Here is a 15731-nt window from a genome sequence, read left to right as displayed (position 1 = left end):
TATTTGAATCAATTATAATTTATTAAATATTTTATTTTATAATCTAAAAAACTATTTTTCCATTCTTTAGTTAAACTATAAATCAATTGATTAATACATATTATTATTAAAAATTGATTTACAAAACACAATATTTTAATCTATAATATTTTATTACTATACCACATTTTACTCTCCACTACTTTATTATTTTACTATGAAGAATATTTAACTTTAAGAAATTTAAATAAAATAAATTAAGTTTACATTAGTTTAAAATATATGTCAAAGGAAACATAATATGTCAGCAGTGAAAGTACATATGTTGCAGTCGTGTGGTGTTATTTTATTGTAATATACTATAGCGACGTACATTTATACATACCATCGTCTCCTCACAATCTGATCCTGCCACACACTCTTCGTTTAAACGACAATTACGTTAAATAAGTTGTGATGAAGGATTGACAAGTGTACAGCTGTTAAGTAAGCGCTGCGTGGTAGGACTAGGGACATTTGTCATGGCCAAGCTGTCCAATTATCTATTGTTTTAGACTGCTATTGGGGGAATCGGATTTGCTAGAACTTTCTTAGTGCGTTTTTATTCTCAAATATTACACCCACAACTACTAGTGACACGACGAACGTAAACGACAAAAAATGAATTCTTTTGATAGAGACCCGTTCAACAAAGCAGACAAAAGTCGTCGACTGGAAAGTAAAACGCTAGAATTGGAGATCTTCGATAGTGGTCGGTTCATTCCTTCAAGCAAAAAGAGTCCTAGCCGACAATTGGCTATATGGCCGTGTCCCCAGTTTTGACATATGCGCTGCTCATCACAACGTGAAGAGTAGAGATAAATATGCGGTGTTACCTCTTTGTTGTTCAATGTTAAACACACAAGGCTCGAGTTTTCCCTGAGAAACATACGCTCTGTAACGTTTTCTAATGGAGCTGTACTTTCCCCTGCTCTGTTTGTTTCTCTTTCTCTCCTTTTCGCTTGCTTGCGCCGAACAAGAGAATGCTTTAACTATGACTATCAATGCCGAAGCTCCTCTAGTGGTGAATGGGCTTTCTGCATGGACGTTCTCTAACACCGCCTGCTCCAAACTGGATTCCCTTATCAACGAACGGATTAAATTCGATCTACAGGAGGATGATATTCAGGCCGCCGAGATGCTATGCCTCAACTTCCATAACTGTTTTGTCCAGGTGGGTGGGTTTTGAAGTAATTTATTTGTTTCGCTTTGTTTGTTTGTTCGTTGAGTCGCTGTTACATTGGTCAAATCTGTTGCACAGGGCTGCGACGGTTCCGTTCCGTTTCCGTTCGGCGGATCCGTAAGCGAGAAAGAAGATGCTTCTCCAAATTTAACGCAAGCTTTTCAAAAAATAAACGACATCATTGCACTGGAAGCTCGGGATTTCGTCTTAGAGGTAAATATATTACCAGAAATTTGATCTATTTTTTGTTTTGATTTGCTGTGGAAAATATCTCTTACTTATTAATTGATGAGTTTAAAGGGCTTTCTAATGAATGACTCAGCTCAATATCTGGTGAAGGTTTTCCAAATAGGGAATAGGGTTGCAAGTAGGTAAATATAGATCTCTAGTTAATTGGACGTTCCAGATAGAATAATATTAAGATAAGTGACCTCTTCAGCTGTGAACTTCACCTAAATCCAATTCACCTAAATCTAATAAATACAAAATAAGTATTTTTCCACCACTACTTATGAAATCACAGCAATATCACTATCTATTTTTGTATCACGATCTATTTCTTGTTCTTTAATAATTTTGTAAAGCGAAAGCTGCCATATCTATAATTTTTCAATAAGTTATTATGACAGGGCAGTAGGCTGCCAAAAATGACGGTGTCTATACACGGTGCACCGTAGTATACTTCGCCAGAAGTATAAAAACGTACGCATCTTCAATGTACTTTTTAGATGTATACGGTCTCTGACGACGACCGCGCTGTCACGATGTGATTGGTATTTGTTACTCTTTCCTGTTATTTTAGGCGTCGGAGGTTGTGGGTTCGATTCTGACTTGAAACTCAGATTGTGGGTCAAGCCAGGTTCAGGGTTCATTATTCTTTGTTGTGGATTTGAGTCAGTCAACATTGTGGGTTCGATTCTATTTTTCGTCGGTTTGATCCTAATCATTTCAGGTTGGATTCTGATTCGCGAGTACTCGTGTTATGGATTTTGGAAGTTCGATCCTGATTGTTGTGGGTTTGATTCTGAATTGAAGCGATCTTTTTGGAATGAGTTTTAAAAGCCATTTAAGTTGTAGTTTTGGTTCTCGTTTGATTCTGATTAGGAGCCATTTAGATTAACAATTTTGATTCTCATTGTTCTGGGTTTCATTCAGAATTCATGATCGATTCCAATTAAAACCACTTAGATTGTGAGTTTTGATTCTAATCATTGTGGGTTTGATTCTAATTCTAGACTACTCATAGAGGTTCAATCTTTGATTGATTTGAGGTGATCTAGGTTGTGGGTTTCATCCTAATTTGAGGCTGTTGGGGTTAAGTGTTTGACTCTGATTGTAGATTTAATCCTACTTTGAAGAGGAACCCACGTCGGGGGTTTGATCTGTAACTATTGTGGGTTCGATTCTGATTTGAGACGAGGTGGCCCAATTCGTTGATTCAGGGCACTTCTTATCAGATTCAATGGAAGAGCGCTTCAGGTTTATCTTTGAGGGCTTATTGGGAGTCAATGAAGAGTTATCCGAGGAGTATTTAAATCTACTTCTTGCTTCTTGTTAGAGCTTTCCACTCTTGTCAAAAGTCTTTTCTGATTCATAATGATTTCCACAAAAAGACGTTAATCAAACCTCTTATCTACGGCAAGGGGTCTGCAGGCACGAAAAGCTATACGAAGCGAAAAGGGGAAAGACAATTTTTGGAAACAATAATTGGAAAGTTGAAAAAATTATATAGAAAAAATTGTTTCGTGGCTATCCACCCTTATCTACTATCCAATTAGATTAAAAAACGATGCGTCTACTGTAGGCCCCATGATTACCTAAATATGGCAAACGATCTTTCATGAGTTTTGCATAATAAGATGTTTATTTTCAATTTTTTTTGGTTGAGGGGTTAGGATCTTGGACTCATCCCATGTCTTCTATTTAGCAAGACTTGATTTATAGTAGATTCTTTGTGAGCCATTCAACTTCAAGAATAGATCAAAGGTCTTTTACGAAGATGTTTATTTTAAGTGTAGCATGTATTTGAAAATGAAAAAATTTCTATGATAAATATTTTTTTCCATCAAGTTATTAATGTGTTTATTTTTTAATGCAGAGAAGTGCAGGAACCATGGACCAAATGTTTAAGGGACGAAGACTTCAACATGAAGATCATAGATCTAAGCGAGACCCTCCTAAACCTCCACTTGATCGAGGACATGATGGACAACATAATTAGTCAAAATACTTGAATATGCTTTGTTCTTAAAATCATTAGGGTCTCCACATTTATGATGAGTTCGGGTGCACACATTTTATAAATGTGTATTGTATTGAAGAGTTGTGTTTAAAATTCTAATATAATTATTTATTGATTTGTGAAAGGGGATATTTTGTTTGATAGAAATTGAAAGCAAAATGTAAAGGGGTATTCTATATGATATAGGAATCTAAAATTGATTAAACTTAGAATAAAATATGATTAAAAAATTAGACAAAACGACTACAACTTATCATATTAGAATTTTTATTGTTTTTTGGAAGAAAGTACATAAATTACAAACAAAAATATTTACAGCAATGATGTACAAAACAACCTCAAAGAAAAATAAAGTTGTTGTAGAAACTAATCACCACTCAAACATACATTGCAACAAATTACATTCGACTTTGCAAGAGGTGCTATAAAACATGGCCAATGACTTTCAAAGTTCTCTATCAGACGTAGCTCGGTTAACTAGGTGTTACTTTGTGTTTGAGTTGATAAACAATATGTTTTTCCTGCACCTTGTCATCCTTGTCTCAATCCTTTAGCAAGTTGATAATCTAAACATTTGAGTTAAAAGCCTACAACAAATGGTTTGGGCTTCAATTTCAAGAGGGGTAAATGGGTGAGAAAGGGCAACCAAGCATCTGAGCTTCCAAATGTATTTAATAATGTTCATACCTGACAAGAATTGTAAATAATATTGTGAGCACCTGAATACCCAAGCAAGGCAGCTTTCCAAGACCAAAGAAAATGAAAAAGGGCAGGTAGGGATGCAAATATTTCATTCCATGTCAGTTTAATGTGAGGACAAAACTAAAAGAAATTCTTGAGAAATTTGAGCTAATCACAAAAAGGACAATGAAGAGGAGGGTTGAGGAATTCGAGTTGAACCCCAACGAGGAGTTTCACATGAAGGAGCTTCCAAGCAATGCGTTGTGATTGACAGTCAGCTTTAGCTTTCCATATTTGAAGGCAAAGTTTGTTCCATCATAAATGTAACTTAAATTTGCATCTCTAATATAGTTAAGTGTACTATAAATAGACATGTTAGGCACAAGTTTCTTAGAAAGAGATCTAAGAGGAAAGGTTCTAACGATGGACCCATTTGGCCATCTCCAATCCTTGAGGAAGAAAGAGTAGGAAAATAAAGAAATAAGGATAAATAAATTGGGAGGCACGTGCTTTTGAACATATGGCACTAGAGCCTTGTGTCTATAAATTAGATTGAAGCATACTTTTAGTTGATGCCAAGACTTCCATTAGAAGTGTTTAGGGTCCCAAAGGTCTTTGAAAGTCTGAATGTCTTTCTTAAAAGATATTTAACTTTGAATCTTGGAATCATAAGTAGTGGTTTGTTATTTTCTTGACTAAATTGATTCAACAAAATTGATGAAGAGGTAAAGCTAAGACCATGGCTAAGAAATTGGTCAAACCAAACCAACTTCTAGGAGACCACTAGCCAAGCCTTCCATATCTAGTTGAGTGGGGTTGATCCATGTAATTTAAAATGTGAGGCTAGAAGGATCTTTTCACTCCAATTAACCAAATTCCAATGCTTACAAGTTGAAGCTATTTGAATGCAATACTGAACGAAAAACATCCAAGGTGCATTTCCTTCTAAGGCCCTTCCAATCCATTTGGTTGAGAGGAAAACCCCTTGCATGTAAGGGTAAATGATGCCTAGTCCTCCCTTGTCCTGTGGAAGAATATAGTGAGAGCATGATGTGGTTGGTATACCTTTTTATTGCCCCACTTAGACCAAATAAAACCTTAAATGAGTTGCATAAGCTTATTGTAACAAGTTTTGGATGACAACCAACATGAGGATATATAATGAGGTATAGCTCTAGGAGTATTTTATTGGCCACCTATATGCGTCCAACCATAGACATGAAACACTTTGTCCATGATAGTAGTTTGGACTTAAATTTGTTTAAGAACCACTTCCAGGGTATGTGCAGGATCATGGTGTGCCAAAAAGTGGCGATATGAAAAAAAATAGAGTTTCAAAACATCTAAAAGTGCTTCAAAATCCACTCTGAACTTTTTTCACCTATCCAGGTACCAAACCTAGAAAGTAAGGCCGAGCCTTATCAAATATCCGATCTCATATCAGATATCTGATAACTAACATAATAATATTATAATAATATAATAATTATAACTATTATACTATAATATAATAATAATAATATTATATTATAAAAATATAAAAATATTATATTATAATATTATAATATATTATTTAATATTATATTATAATATTATAATATATTATTTAATATTATATAATATAATAATAATATTATTATATTATAATCATATAATATTATACTATAATAATAATATTATATTATAATAATATAATAATGTATTATATTATAATAATATAATATAATATTTTATATTATAATATATAGTAATGTAATATAATATATATAAAATATAATATAATGTAATATAATATATATAAAATTTAATATAATAATAAAAAGTAATATATTATAATATAATATATAATAAAAAATTATAATATATTATAAATTATAATAATATAATTGAATACATTATAATAATATTATTATTATATAATATAATAATAATATTATATTATAATAATATAATATAATAATAATATTATATTATAATAATATAATATAATATTTTATATTATAATATATAGTAATGTAATATAATATATATAAAATTAAAAAAAATATAAAATATAATATCATATAATATAATAATAAAAATGTAATATATTATAATATAATATATAATAAAAAAGTAGTATATTATAATTAATATATAATATATGTTATAATTAATATATAATATATGCCACAAATATCGGATATTTGATATTATATCAGATATCCCATACTTGTGCTATTACATAAAAAAAAATCATAGACCCGCAGGCCCTTATTTCGCATATTTGGGGGCCAGTATTTCCAAGCGATCGGATATCAGATATTAAGCTGTGTTTTTTTTTAAAACTCATTTTTAACCTAAATTCAATAGATTTTAGCATGATTTTATTTGTTTTAGTTGAATCTAGGGTTTTTTTGAAAAAAATGGTTAAAACTAAGGTTTTTTTTAAATATATATTACGTTTTGCAATTCAATAGGAATGGCTAATCAAAATGATGAGACTGAGGCAAGGAATAATATTCCTCGTAACCCCCCACCAAACAATCCAGTACCCCCACAAAATCATCCACCAAATGATCCTCTACCCCCTCAAAACCCTCCTCAAATCAAGGATTTGATAAATGAAAATCTCACCGAATTGAGAGGTTTGCATAGAACATATAAAAATGTACCCGCATTGGCTCCTATGTTTTCCATGTTAAACACCATAGTGGATAACATTGAAACCCTTACGAACCAACAAAATACCGCTCTTCATTGGCGTGATGAAATGTATGAGATGTTTGGTGATGGTTTGGACTACGATGAGGTTGTGGCCCTCAATATAACCAAAGAGGATTTGGCTAGCCTTTTTGCAAACCTAAAAATGAGTTTATCAATCAACCCAAAAAAAACCAAACTATTGATTAAATGGTGCACAAATGACACCATACGTGCAAACTTTTGGGATCGTTGGTGGTTGGTCTTTGATATTCCTCCACATGGAAATTTAGACATACCATTTTACTTCCTTAGAAAATTATATGCAGAATTTGTGTTGAAACTTAAAGTGGACTATTGGAGCATGAAGCCCAACATGGGCATAGGACCAGGAGCTCCTTAGGATAGACCTTCTTCCGAGTGGAAGAAAGTTGGCACTTTTGTCCCCCCCACTGATATCTCGCCCCCTCCTTGAGTGTAGCATCTAGATATTATGGTAGAGGCTAGCTCTAAGACCATTAGAGCTATTCATAGGTTAAGTAGCCTAATGATATCTTAGGCTAGGTTAGTCATGCCTTGTCATGTTGATGATGCTAGTGCCAGTTCATCATCGGCTAGCTCATCACATGTTTGTGTGCCTCACACTTGCATTACGTGCAAGAATATTTTCTTGGGTCCCATAGGTGATCTTTCTGAGTATCATTTTGTATTAGATGAGGATAAATGAGACACATGCATAGAGGCTACAGACCCTGATGCGAGAGAAGGGGAATGCAGAGGCATGGACTCCTTCGGTGTCAGTATGTGTATACATTTTTTTGTTATGACATATGCAATTTAAAGTTAATTTTTATAATAGATTAATTTTAATTTTTAAGCCATACTGACTTTTACATGTATGTGATCTTCATTCATGTTTAGTTGATGACCAAGGAGGAGCTCAGACAGATTGATGATGCCATGCTCTTGGCCATTTCATTTGGCCTTGAGACATCTACGGTACATTATGTTGTGTTCACTTTTTTTTTTTTCTATTTGATATTGTAGCATATATGGTTGCTAATATTTCTTTTATCTTGCAGGTACCACCTATCTCGGGGGGAAAAAGTGCGAGGGATGAGCTAGCATGCATTAACAAAGGAAAGGTAATTAGGTGATTTTTGTTTGATTAAATATCAATACATTCTTGTAAAATGTTTGTAGTAATCCCATTTAATTACATTCTCTATTGTATATAGGGTGTGGCTACTAGCGATGAGCCTGTACAAATTCTGCATCGTAAACGATCAGGGATTTCCATTCACACTGAGAGCCCCATTGTATGTATAAGTATCATTTATTTTTTATTTTCCTTATCTTCATAAATAAATTCAAAATTGATTTCCATGATATTAAAAAATACTATTTTGCATCTCATAGGAGACTCCTAGTGCGCATGAGGTCCGACGGGAGAGTTATGTAGATTTGATGATGTAGTCACTCTATCCTGAGGAGGAGCCTACAATAGTAAGTTGTAGTTTGAATTCATGATTATGTTATAAATTTAGCATGCTATGAATTATAATGTTATATTTTAAATTGTAGATTCATCTAACAAATGTATTTGAACATATACAACCCATAATCAATGAGGTACAAGTATTGTCGAGGGCATACGAGAGGACTCCTGACTGGTGCAAGAGGTCGATGAGAGAGGTATTTATTATGAAATTTTGATAGTATAAATCTTCATTAAAAAAAAGATCATTATGCATTTGAGTAATTCAATGTTAGATACAAAGATTCATATAAATTTAGTAGTCTAACTTTGGGTATTCCTTTTTTGTTTATGTAGGAGGCATCTGATCCACCTAGTGCAGTGAAGAGGTTGCATTTTGATTATCCACTAGCACCCTAGGATAGTATAGTTGTTGTATGATGCATCATGAGAAATTTTGAGATGGCATATGCCACATTGTATACAGAAACGTTGATATTATACACATTTTGATGGCATGATCAGCCACATTTTGTATATGGATCTATGTATTTTGATATATATTTGAGTACTTTTCCTATGGATACATGATCTTTGATATATAGTTGTGTAAAATTTTGTCTATGGATACATGTATTTTGATATATACTTTTATCATTTATGTGCACAATGATATACATATTAATTTAGTATCTAGTATTGTTCAATTTATCATGGATCATGTGTATTGTTCATGTTTATGGAATATCATTAATTTTGATTATGTTTGTTATATTCAATTCAAATGCAATAATTTTTGAATAACATTTTAACAACCTTTATTATCAAAGATGAAAGTTCGCAAAGAGAAAACCAAGGATTTAAGGGTAGAGGAGGCCATTTAATAGAGGCAGAGGTATTGAAGGTGGACAAGGTAGGGGTCATGGAACCATCAAGTGTTACTCATGTGGGAAAACAGTGCACACAATGGCTCAATGTTGACTCAAGCACACAAATTCCTCTAATCAAAACAAAGATAAGAGAAATCAATTAGTAAGGATTGATGGGTCTTGCTATAGTAGTAGTTCCACACAAGTTGGGAGTGTAGCACCAATATTTCATGTGAGAAATATGACATTGAGGACCTTGGAGATCGACCTTGAAATGCACTTAGAGCACCTTGGAGACTCCTCGATACGGGGTGGTCGTGAATAATGGATGGTCTCCATGGCCAGAAAAAGGGTGTGACTAGGGTTCACTCACCCACTTGGAGCTAATGGTGCTGACAATCCGATGCCAAGATCAACAGTTTCAAAGTTACGCTATGGTGCACCTATGAACTGAGGCACATTGCGAGTTTTGGCATTGAGAGAGATCGCTATGCCAAATCCAAACGGAATGTGATCTCTCAAAAATGAGATAGGTTATTTTAAGCCTTAGCATCACCATCCTGAGCATTCGATAGTTCATTGATAGCCCTCACGAGCTTTGAGTTATGACACTCAAAAGATCAACCTCAAAACACACTCAGAGCACCTTGGAGACTCCTCAGTACGGGGTGGCCACGGATGATGGATGGTCTCTGTGGCTAGAATAAGGGTGTCACTAGGGTTCATTTGCCCACCTAGAGCTAATGGCACTGATGATTCGATGCCAAGATCAATGGTTTCAAAGTTATGTTGTGGTGCACCTATGAACTGAGGCACACTACGAGTTTTGGCATCGAACAAGATCGCTGTGGCAAATCCAAATAGAATTTGATGTCTTAGAAATGAGATAGATTATTTTAGGCCTTAGCGTCACCATCCTATAGCATTTGATAGTTCATCAATAGCCCTCACGAGCTTCAAGTTATAACCCTCAGAAGATCGACCTTGAAACACATTTAGAGCACCTTGGAGACTCCTCACTACAGGGTGGTCGTGGATGATGGATGGTCTCCATGGCCAGAACAAGGGTGTGACTAGGGTTCACCCGCCCACCCAGAGCTAATGGTGTTGACGATTTGATGCCAAGAGCAACGGTTTCAAAGTTACGCTGTGGTACAACTATGAACTAAGGCACATTGCGAGTTTTGGCATCGAGCGAGATCATTGTGCCAAATCCAAATAGAATGTGATCTCTCAAAAATGAGCCTCAACATCACCATCCTATAGAATTTAATAGTTCATTGATACCCCTTACGAGCTTCGAGTCATGACTCTCGAAAGATTGACCTCGAAACACACTTAGAGCACCTTAGAGACTCCTCGGTACAGGGTGGTCGCAGACGATGGATGGTCTTCGTGGTTGGAACAAGGATGTGACTATGGTTCACTTGCCCACTTAGAGCTAAGGGCACTAACAATTCGATGCCAAAATCAACAATTTCAAAGTTATGTTGTGCACCTATGAACTGAAGCACACTACGAGTTTTGGCATCAAGCGAGATCGCTGTGCCAAATCCAAATAGAATGTGATCTCTCAAAAATGAGATAGGTTATTTTAAGCCTTAGAATCGCCATCCTATAGCATTTGACAATTCATCGATAGCCCTCATGAGCTCTGAGTTATGACCCTTAGAATATCAACCTCAAAACACACTTAGAGCACCTTGGAGACTCCTTGGTATGGGGTGGCCGCGGACGATGGATGGTCTCACTGGCTGAAACAAGGATGTGGCTAGGGTTCACCTTCCCACTCAAAGCTAATGGTGTTGACGATTCAATGCCAAGATCAGCAGTTTCAAAGTTATGCTATGGTGCACCTATGAATTGAGACACATTGTGAGTTTTGGCATCGAGCGAGATCACTATGCCAAGTCCAAATAGAATGTGATCTCTCAAAAATGAGATAGGTTATTTTAGGCCTTAGCATTACCATCTTGTAGCATTCAATAGTTCATTGATAGCCCTCACGAACTTTGAGTTATGACCCTCGAAATATTGACCTCGAAACACACTTAGAGAACCTTGTAGACTCCTTGGTATAGGGTGGCCATGGACGATGGATGGTCTCTGTGGCTAGAACAAGGGTGTAACTAGGGTTCACTCACCGACCTGGAGCTAATGGTGCTAAAAATTCGATGCCAAGATCAGCAGTTTCAAAGTTACACTGTGGTGCACCTATGAACTGAGGCACACTGCGAGTTTTGGCATCGAGTGAGATTGCTATGCCAAATCCAAACAAAATGTGATCTCTTGAAAATGAGATAGGTTATTTTAGGCCTTAGCATCACCGTCTTGTAGCATTCAATAGTTCATCGATAGCCCTCACAAGCTTCGAGTTATGACCCTTGGAAGATCGACCTTGAAATGCACTTAGAGCACCTTAGAGACTCCTTGGTATGATGTGGCCATGGATGATGGATGGTCTCCATGGTTGGAACAAGGGTGTGACTAGGGCTCACCTGCCCACTTGGAGCTAATGGTGCTAATGATTTGATGCCAAGATTAGCGATTTCAAAGTTATGTTGTGGTGCACCTATAAACTGAGGCACACTACAAGTTTTGGCATCGAGCAAGATCACTGTGCCAAATCAAAATGGAATGTGATCTCTCAAAACTAAGATATGTTATTTTAGGCCTCAACATCACCATCTTGTAGCATTCGACAGTCCATTGATAGCCCTCACGAGCTCTGAGTTATGACCTTCAGAAGATTGACCTCGAAACACACTTAGAGCACCTTGGAGACTCCTCAGTACGGGGTGGCCGTTGTAATGTCCCATTTTTTTTAGGAGGAATTAATTCTAAAGTTATCAATTAAAAATATATATTACAAGGTAACTTTATAAATTAAATTAAAAAAAGCTTCTAGAGGTTGCTAGAAGAAACGAAGAAAAATTTAAAAAAGGGAGGCCGACCTATCAAGGAAAAAAGAATAAATAGGCATTGAGGGCTTATTTTCTATCATTGAGACTTATTATTGATTTTTGCTTTTTTTTTTGTGGAGCCTAAGGCTTCTACAAATAGTCACAATTGGCCATTGAGAATGAAAACTCTCAATTGGTACGCAATTTTGAGGGTGTGAGAGATCACCTAAATTATTGTAGCTGGGGGAAGGATATTTTAGTCCTTTCATTTTTGCTTAATTGCTGATTTGGAGTTTTAGTTGGAGTTGCACTTTCATAATATCATCTTCAACATTCAGTCTCCACCATTTGATCAATCTAGGTTCTTCTTTTCAATCTGTAGTTGCAACAAGTTCTCAATTGTATATAGCTAGTTAGGGTTTCTCTGTAATGTGCTATGTATAATGTTTTGGTGCTGAAATTTTCCATATCATTTGTAAAAACATTTGGTTTTCATTGAATGAATACATTGGCACTATTATTTCTTTTATTTCAACAATATATTTTAGCAGTGTATTAAATTTAGGGTTTTGTTTAGTGGCCTATTGGTAAGGGTCGGTACAGTGGTATCAGAGTGATTTCTTACTAGCCTGATAGGGTTACCCAGCCACCATTTAATTTAGTACAAAAGAACCAGCATAACTAAGAATATGGCTGAGAGACATTCTCAAAGTCCATCCAGAAGTGTGTGAAATGATCAGACTTTATAGCAACAGGAGAGGCTTCTACAGTCAATAGAGGCAAGTACATAGGTAATGATGGTTATGATGCAACATTTGATTGGGGAAAATAGGAGGAATAATCATAATAATGACCAGGATGATAGGAGCATCGCATGATCACAACATAGGACACGATCTGGAACAACTGACAGACCCACACGTCCTACATTTAGAGAAGAAACTCCAGCATGCACACCTGATGCTATGGTAATAGATATTGTAGATGAACTCTGACAAGAAAGGAATGAGTGGGATTCATTACCAGAATATGTACAGGATGGATGGACATTTGACAGGTACCTGAATTATAGAGCTGCCAGGCAGAAGTAAGTAGATAAACACAGTGAGTTGCAACAGGTCACCAACAAGTTGGTATTACCCACATTTGATGGCAGTGGAAAAATGACTGCTCGTGCTTGGATTCATAAGGTGGATACTTTCCTATCTCTGAAGATTATGATAGAAATTGAAGCACTCAAGTATGCCACTTTACACTTAGATAGGGAAGCACATGATTGGTGGACACATGGGATGATCACATTGCAACACAATCAGGTAACCACTTATCAAGAGTTTGTGGATAGATTGATAGAAAGGTTTGATAAAAAAAATCTTGAAGTTTATTTCCAGGACTTAGCCCAGTTGAGACAGTCAGGAGGCTTAGAACAATTTATCAATGACTTCCAAAAGCTTGCAGTGATGGTGCCTGACATTTCAGAAAGGAGGCTAGTCATTTTAGTCATAGAGGGATTAACTGAACCACTCAAGGTGTGGGTAAAGGCCTTTGATCCTCCTACATTATAGGAAGCCATGAAGAAAGCTCGCAGTATGGAACTTGCAGCTCCAGCAAACCGGTTTAGTTCAAAGGGTTCTTCATCATTTAGAGATAATAAAGGGGAATTCAGCAAGGGTAAAGAGAAGGTTAGTGACTCAAAAGACAAGCTAGCTGCACCTTGGGATAAGGAAACACTTAATGATTTGTGTAGGAAGAAGCTATGCTTCTTTTGCAAAGGTCCTTAAGAGTTTGGCCATGATTGTCCTATGAAGCCTAAGGGGAAGGCTAATCGAGTGATGTGGGCTTATTATGAAGGTTCAGATTTAGACATCTTAGAGCACCATGATGAGGATCCTGATGAGGTAGAGGGTGAACAAGAGATAGATAGTGCTAAGAAAAAAGAGGCTCCAGAGATACATTTACAGGAGGCATGTCTGTCTAGTATTCAAAGAGAGGGATCTTTCAAATTTTGAGGAGTCTTGGCAGGACAAAAGATTATTACTCTATTGGATACAGGTGCCACACATAATTTCATTGATGCATGATTTGTGGAGAGGCATGGACTCATTACTGAGGAGTTCGAGGGACTAAGAGTTAAGGTAGCTGATGGATATATTGTTCGTTGTGATAGGATGGTGCAAGATCTACCTTTGCGCCTAAACAACTATGAGTTTAAGGCGAACTATCATGTGGTCAACATGGGTGACATGGACATAGTACTTGGGATGAAATGGCTACATTCTTTGAAGGAGCTTACCCTAAGATTGGAGGATATGGAGATATGATTTGTGGTGGATGGCAGGACTCATGTGCTGAAGGCTATCCGTAATGGTGATGTTAGGACTATCTCATTTAGGCGGTTGGAGAGATTAGCTAGGCATAATAATATAGAGTGGGCAGCAATATGTGCCTTGATGCCTACCCAGGGGGAACGACATAAGATTGAATATCATCCAGATATTCAAAATTTGAGAGTCAAGTATGGGAAGGTATTCAGTGAGATTCCACCAGGCAAACCACTAGACAGAGGTATTGAACACATTATCGAGTTGGAGGAAGGTGCCAAGCCTATCATGATCACACCATACCTGAACCCAAAATGACTCAAAGATGAGATTGAGAGGACCATCAACAAGTTGCTAGCAATGGGACACATCAGACCAAGTAAGTCACCTTTTGCATCTTCTATTGTTTTGGTAAAAAAGAAGGATGGAACTCTACAAATGTGTATTGATTATAGGGTGTTGAATAAGAGAACTATAAAGAACAAGTATCCCATCCCATGCATTGATGAGCTGATAGACGAATTGCATGGAGCTTATTATTTCACAAAAAATGATTCGAGATCAGGCTATCACTAGATCAGAGTTCGAGAGCAGGATATTGAAAAAAATGCTTTCAGATGTCATTATGGGCATTCCAATTTTGTAGTCATGCCTTTTGGTTTGACTAATGCACCTACCACTTTTCAGTCTACTATGAACAAGGTCTTCCACCATCAGTTGAGGAAATTTGTGCTTGTCTTCTTTGATGATATTTTGATCTATAGCAGGACATGGCAAGAACATTTAGAGCACTTGGAGATAGTATTAAGTATTTTACAGAGCGAGTTCTTGTATGCCAAGGAGTCCAAATGTGATTTGGGGATGATAGAATTGTTGTATCTTGGACACATCATTAGTGCAGAAGGAGTGCGAATGGATCCTGAAAAGATATGTGCTATTGTTGATTGGCCACCACTAGAGAACCTTACATAGTTAAGAGGGTTTCTTGGTCTATGTGGATTCTATCACAAGTTTGTTAGTGGCTAATCATGACATGCAACACCCATGACAGATTTGCTGAAAAAAGGGGCATTTGTGTGGACTCGGGAGGCACATGAGTGTTTTATGCAGTTCAAGGAAATAATGACTATATGCTTAGTATTAGCATTGCCTGATTTCACAAAGCCATTTGAGCTTCAATGTGATGCTTCTGGAGAGGGAGTTGGTGCTGTACTCATGTAGGACAAGCATCCTATAGCTTATGAGAGTAGGAAACTCAGAGGGGCTGAGAGATCATTCAACATATATGATAAGGAGATGCTGGCCATCATGCATGCCTTGTCCAAATTCAGACAGTATCTTGTGGGCAGCAAATT

General features: G+C 36.3%; 1 protein-coding gene across 1 annotated transcript; it reads left to right on the top strand.

Annotated features, from left to right (window-relative positions):
• The first annotated feature begins 847 nt into the window (after positions 1-847).
• On the top strand, positions 848-3567 carry LOC149555680 (peroxidase 12-like). Its single transcript, XM_089833674.1, has 3 exons — positions 848-1192; positions 1280-1414; positions 3300-3567. The coding sequence occupies exons 1-3, from the start codon at positions 929-931 to the stop codon at positions 3420-3422; spliced, it is 522 nt and encodes a 173-aa protein (XP_089689800.1). The 5' UTR covers positions 848-928; the 3' UTR covers positions 3423-3567.
• Positions 3568-15731: the final 12164 nt, after the last annotated feature.

The sequence above is a fragment of the Cupressus sempervirens genome, chromosome 5 (assembly GCF_028749045.1).
Source record: "Cupressus sempervirens isolate cs-2001-9-10 chromosome 5, ASM2874904v1, whole genome shotgun sequence".
NCBI classification, from domain to species: Eukaryota; Viridiplantae; Streptophyta; class Pinopsida; order Cupressales; family Cupressaceae; genus Cupressus; species Cupressus sempervirens.
Note: the sequence above shows the minus strand (reverse complement) of the source record. Positions and strands in the feature narration are given on the sequence as shown.

Excerpts from the sequence above, each read along its gene's own strand:
- LOC149555680 (XM_089833674.1), top strand. The coding sequence starts at position 929 with ATGGAGCTGTACTTTCCCCTGCTCTGTTTGTTTCTCTTTCTCTCCTTT. Across the intron at positions 1,193-1,279 it reads TCCATAACTGTTTTGTCCAG|GGCTGCGACGGTTCCGTTCC; the intron begins GTGGGTGGGTTT and ends TCTGTTGCACAG. Across the intron at positions 1,415-3,299 it reads CTCGGGATTTCGTCTTAGAG|AGAAGTGCAGGAACCATGGA; the intron begins GTAAATATATTA and ends TTTTTAATGCAG.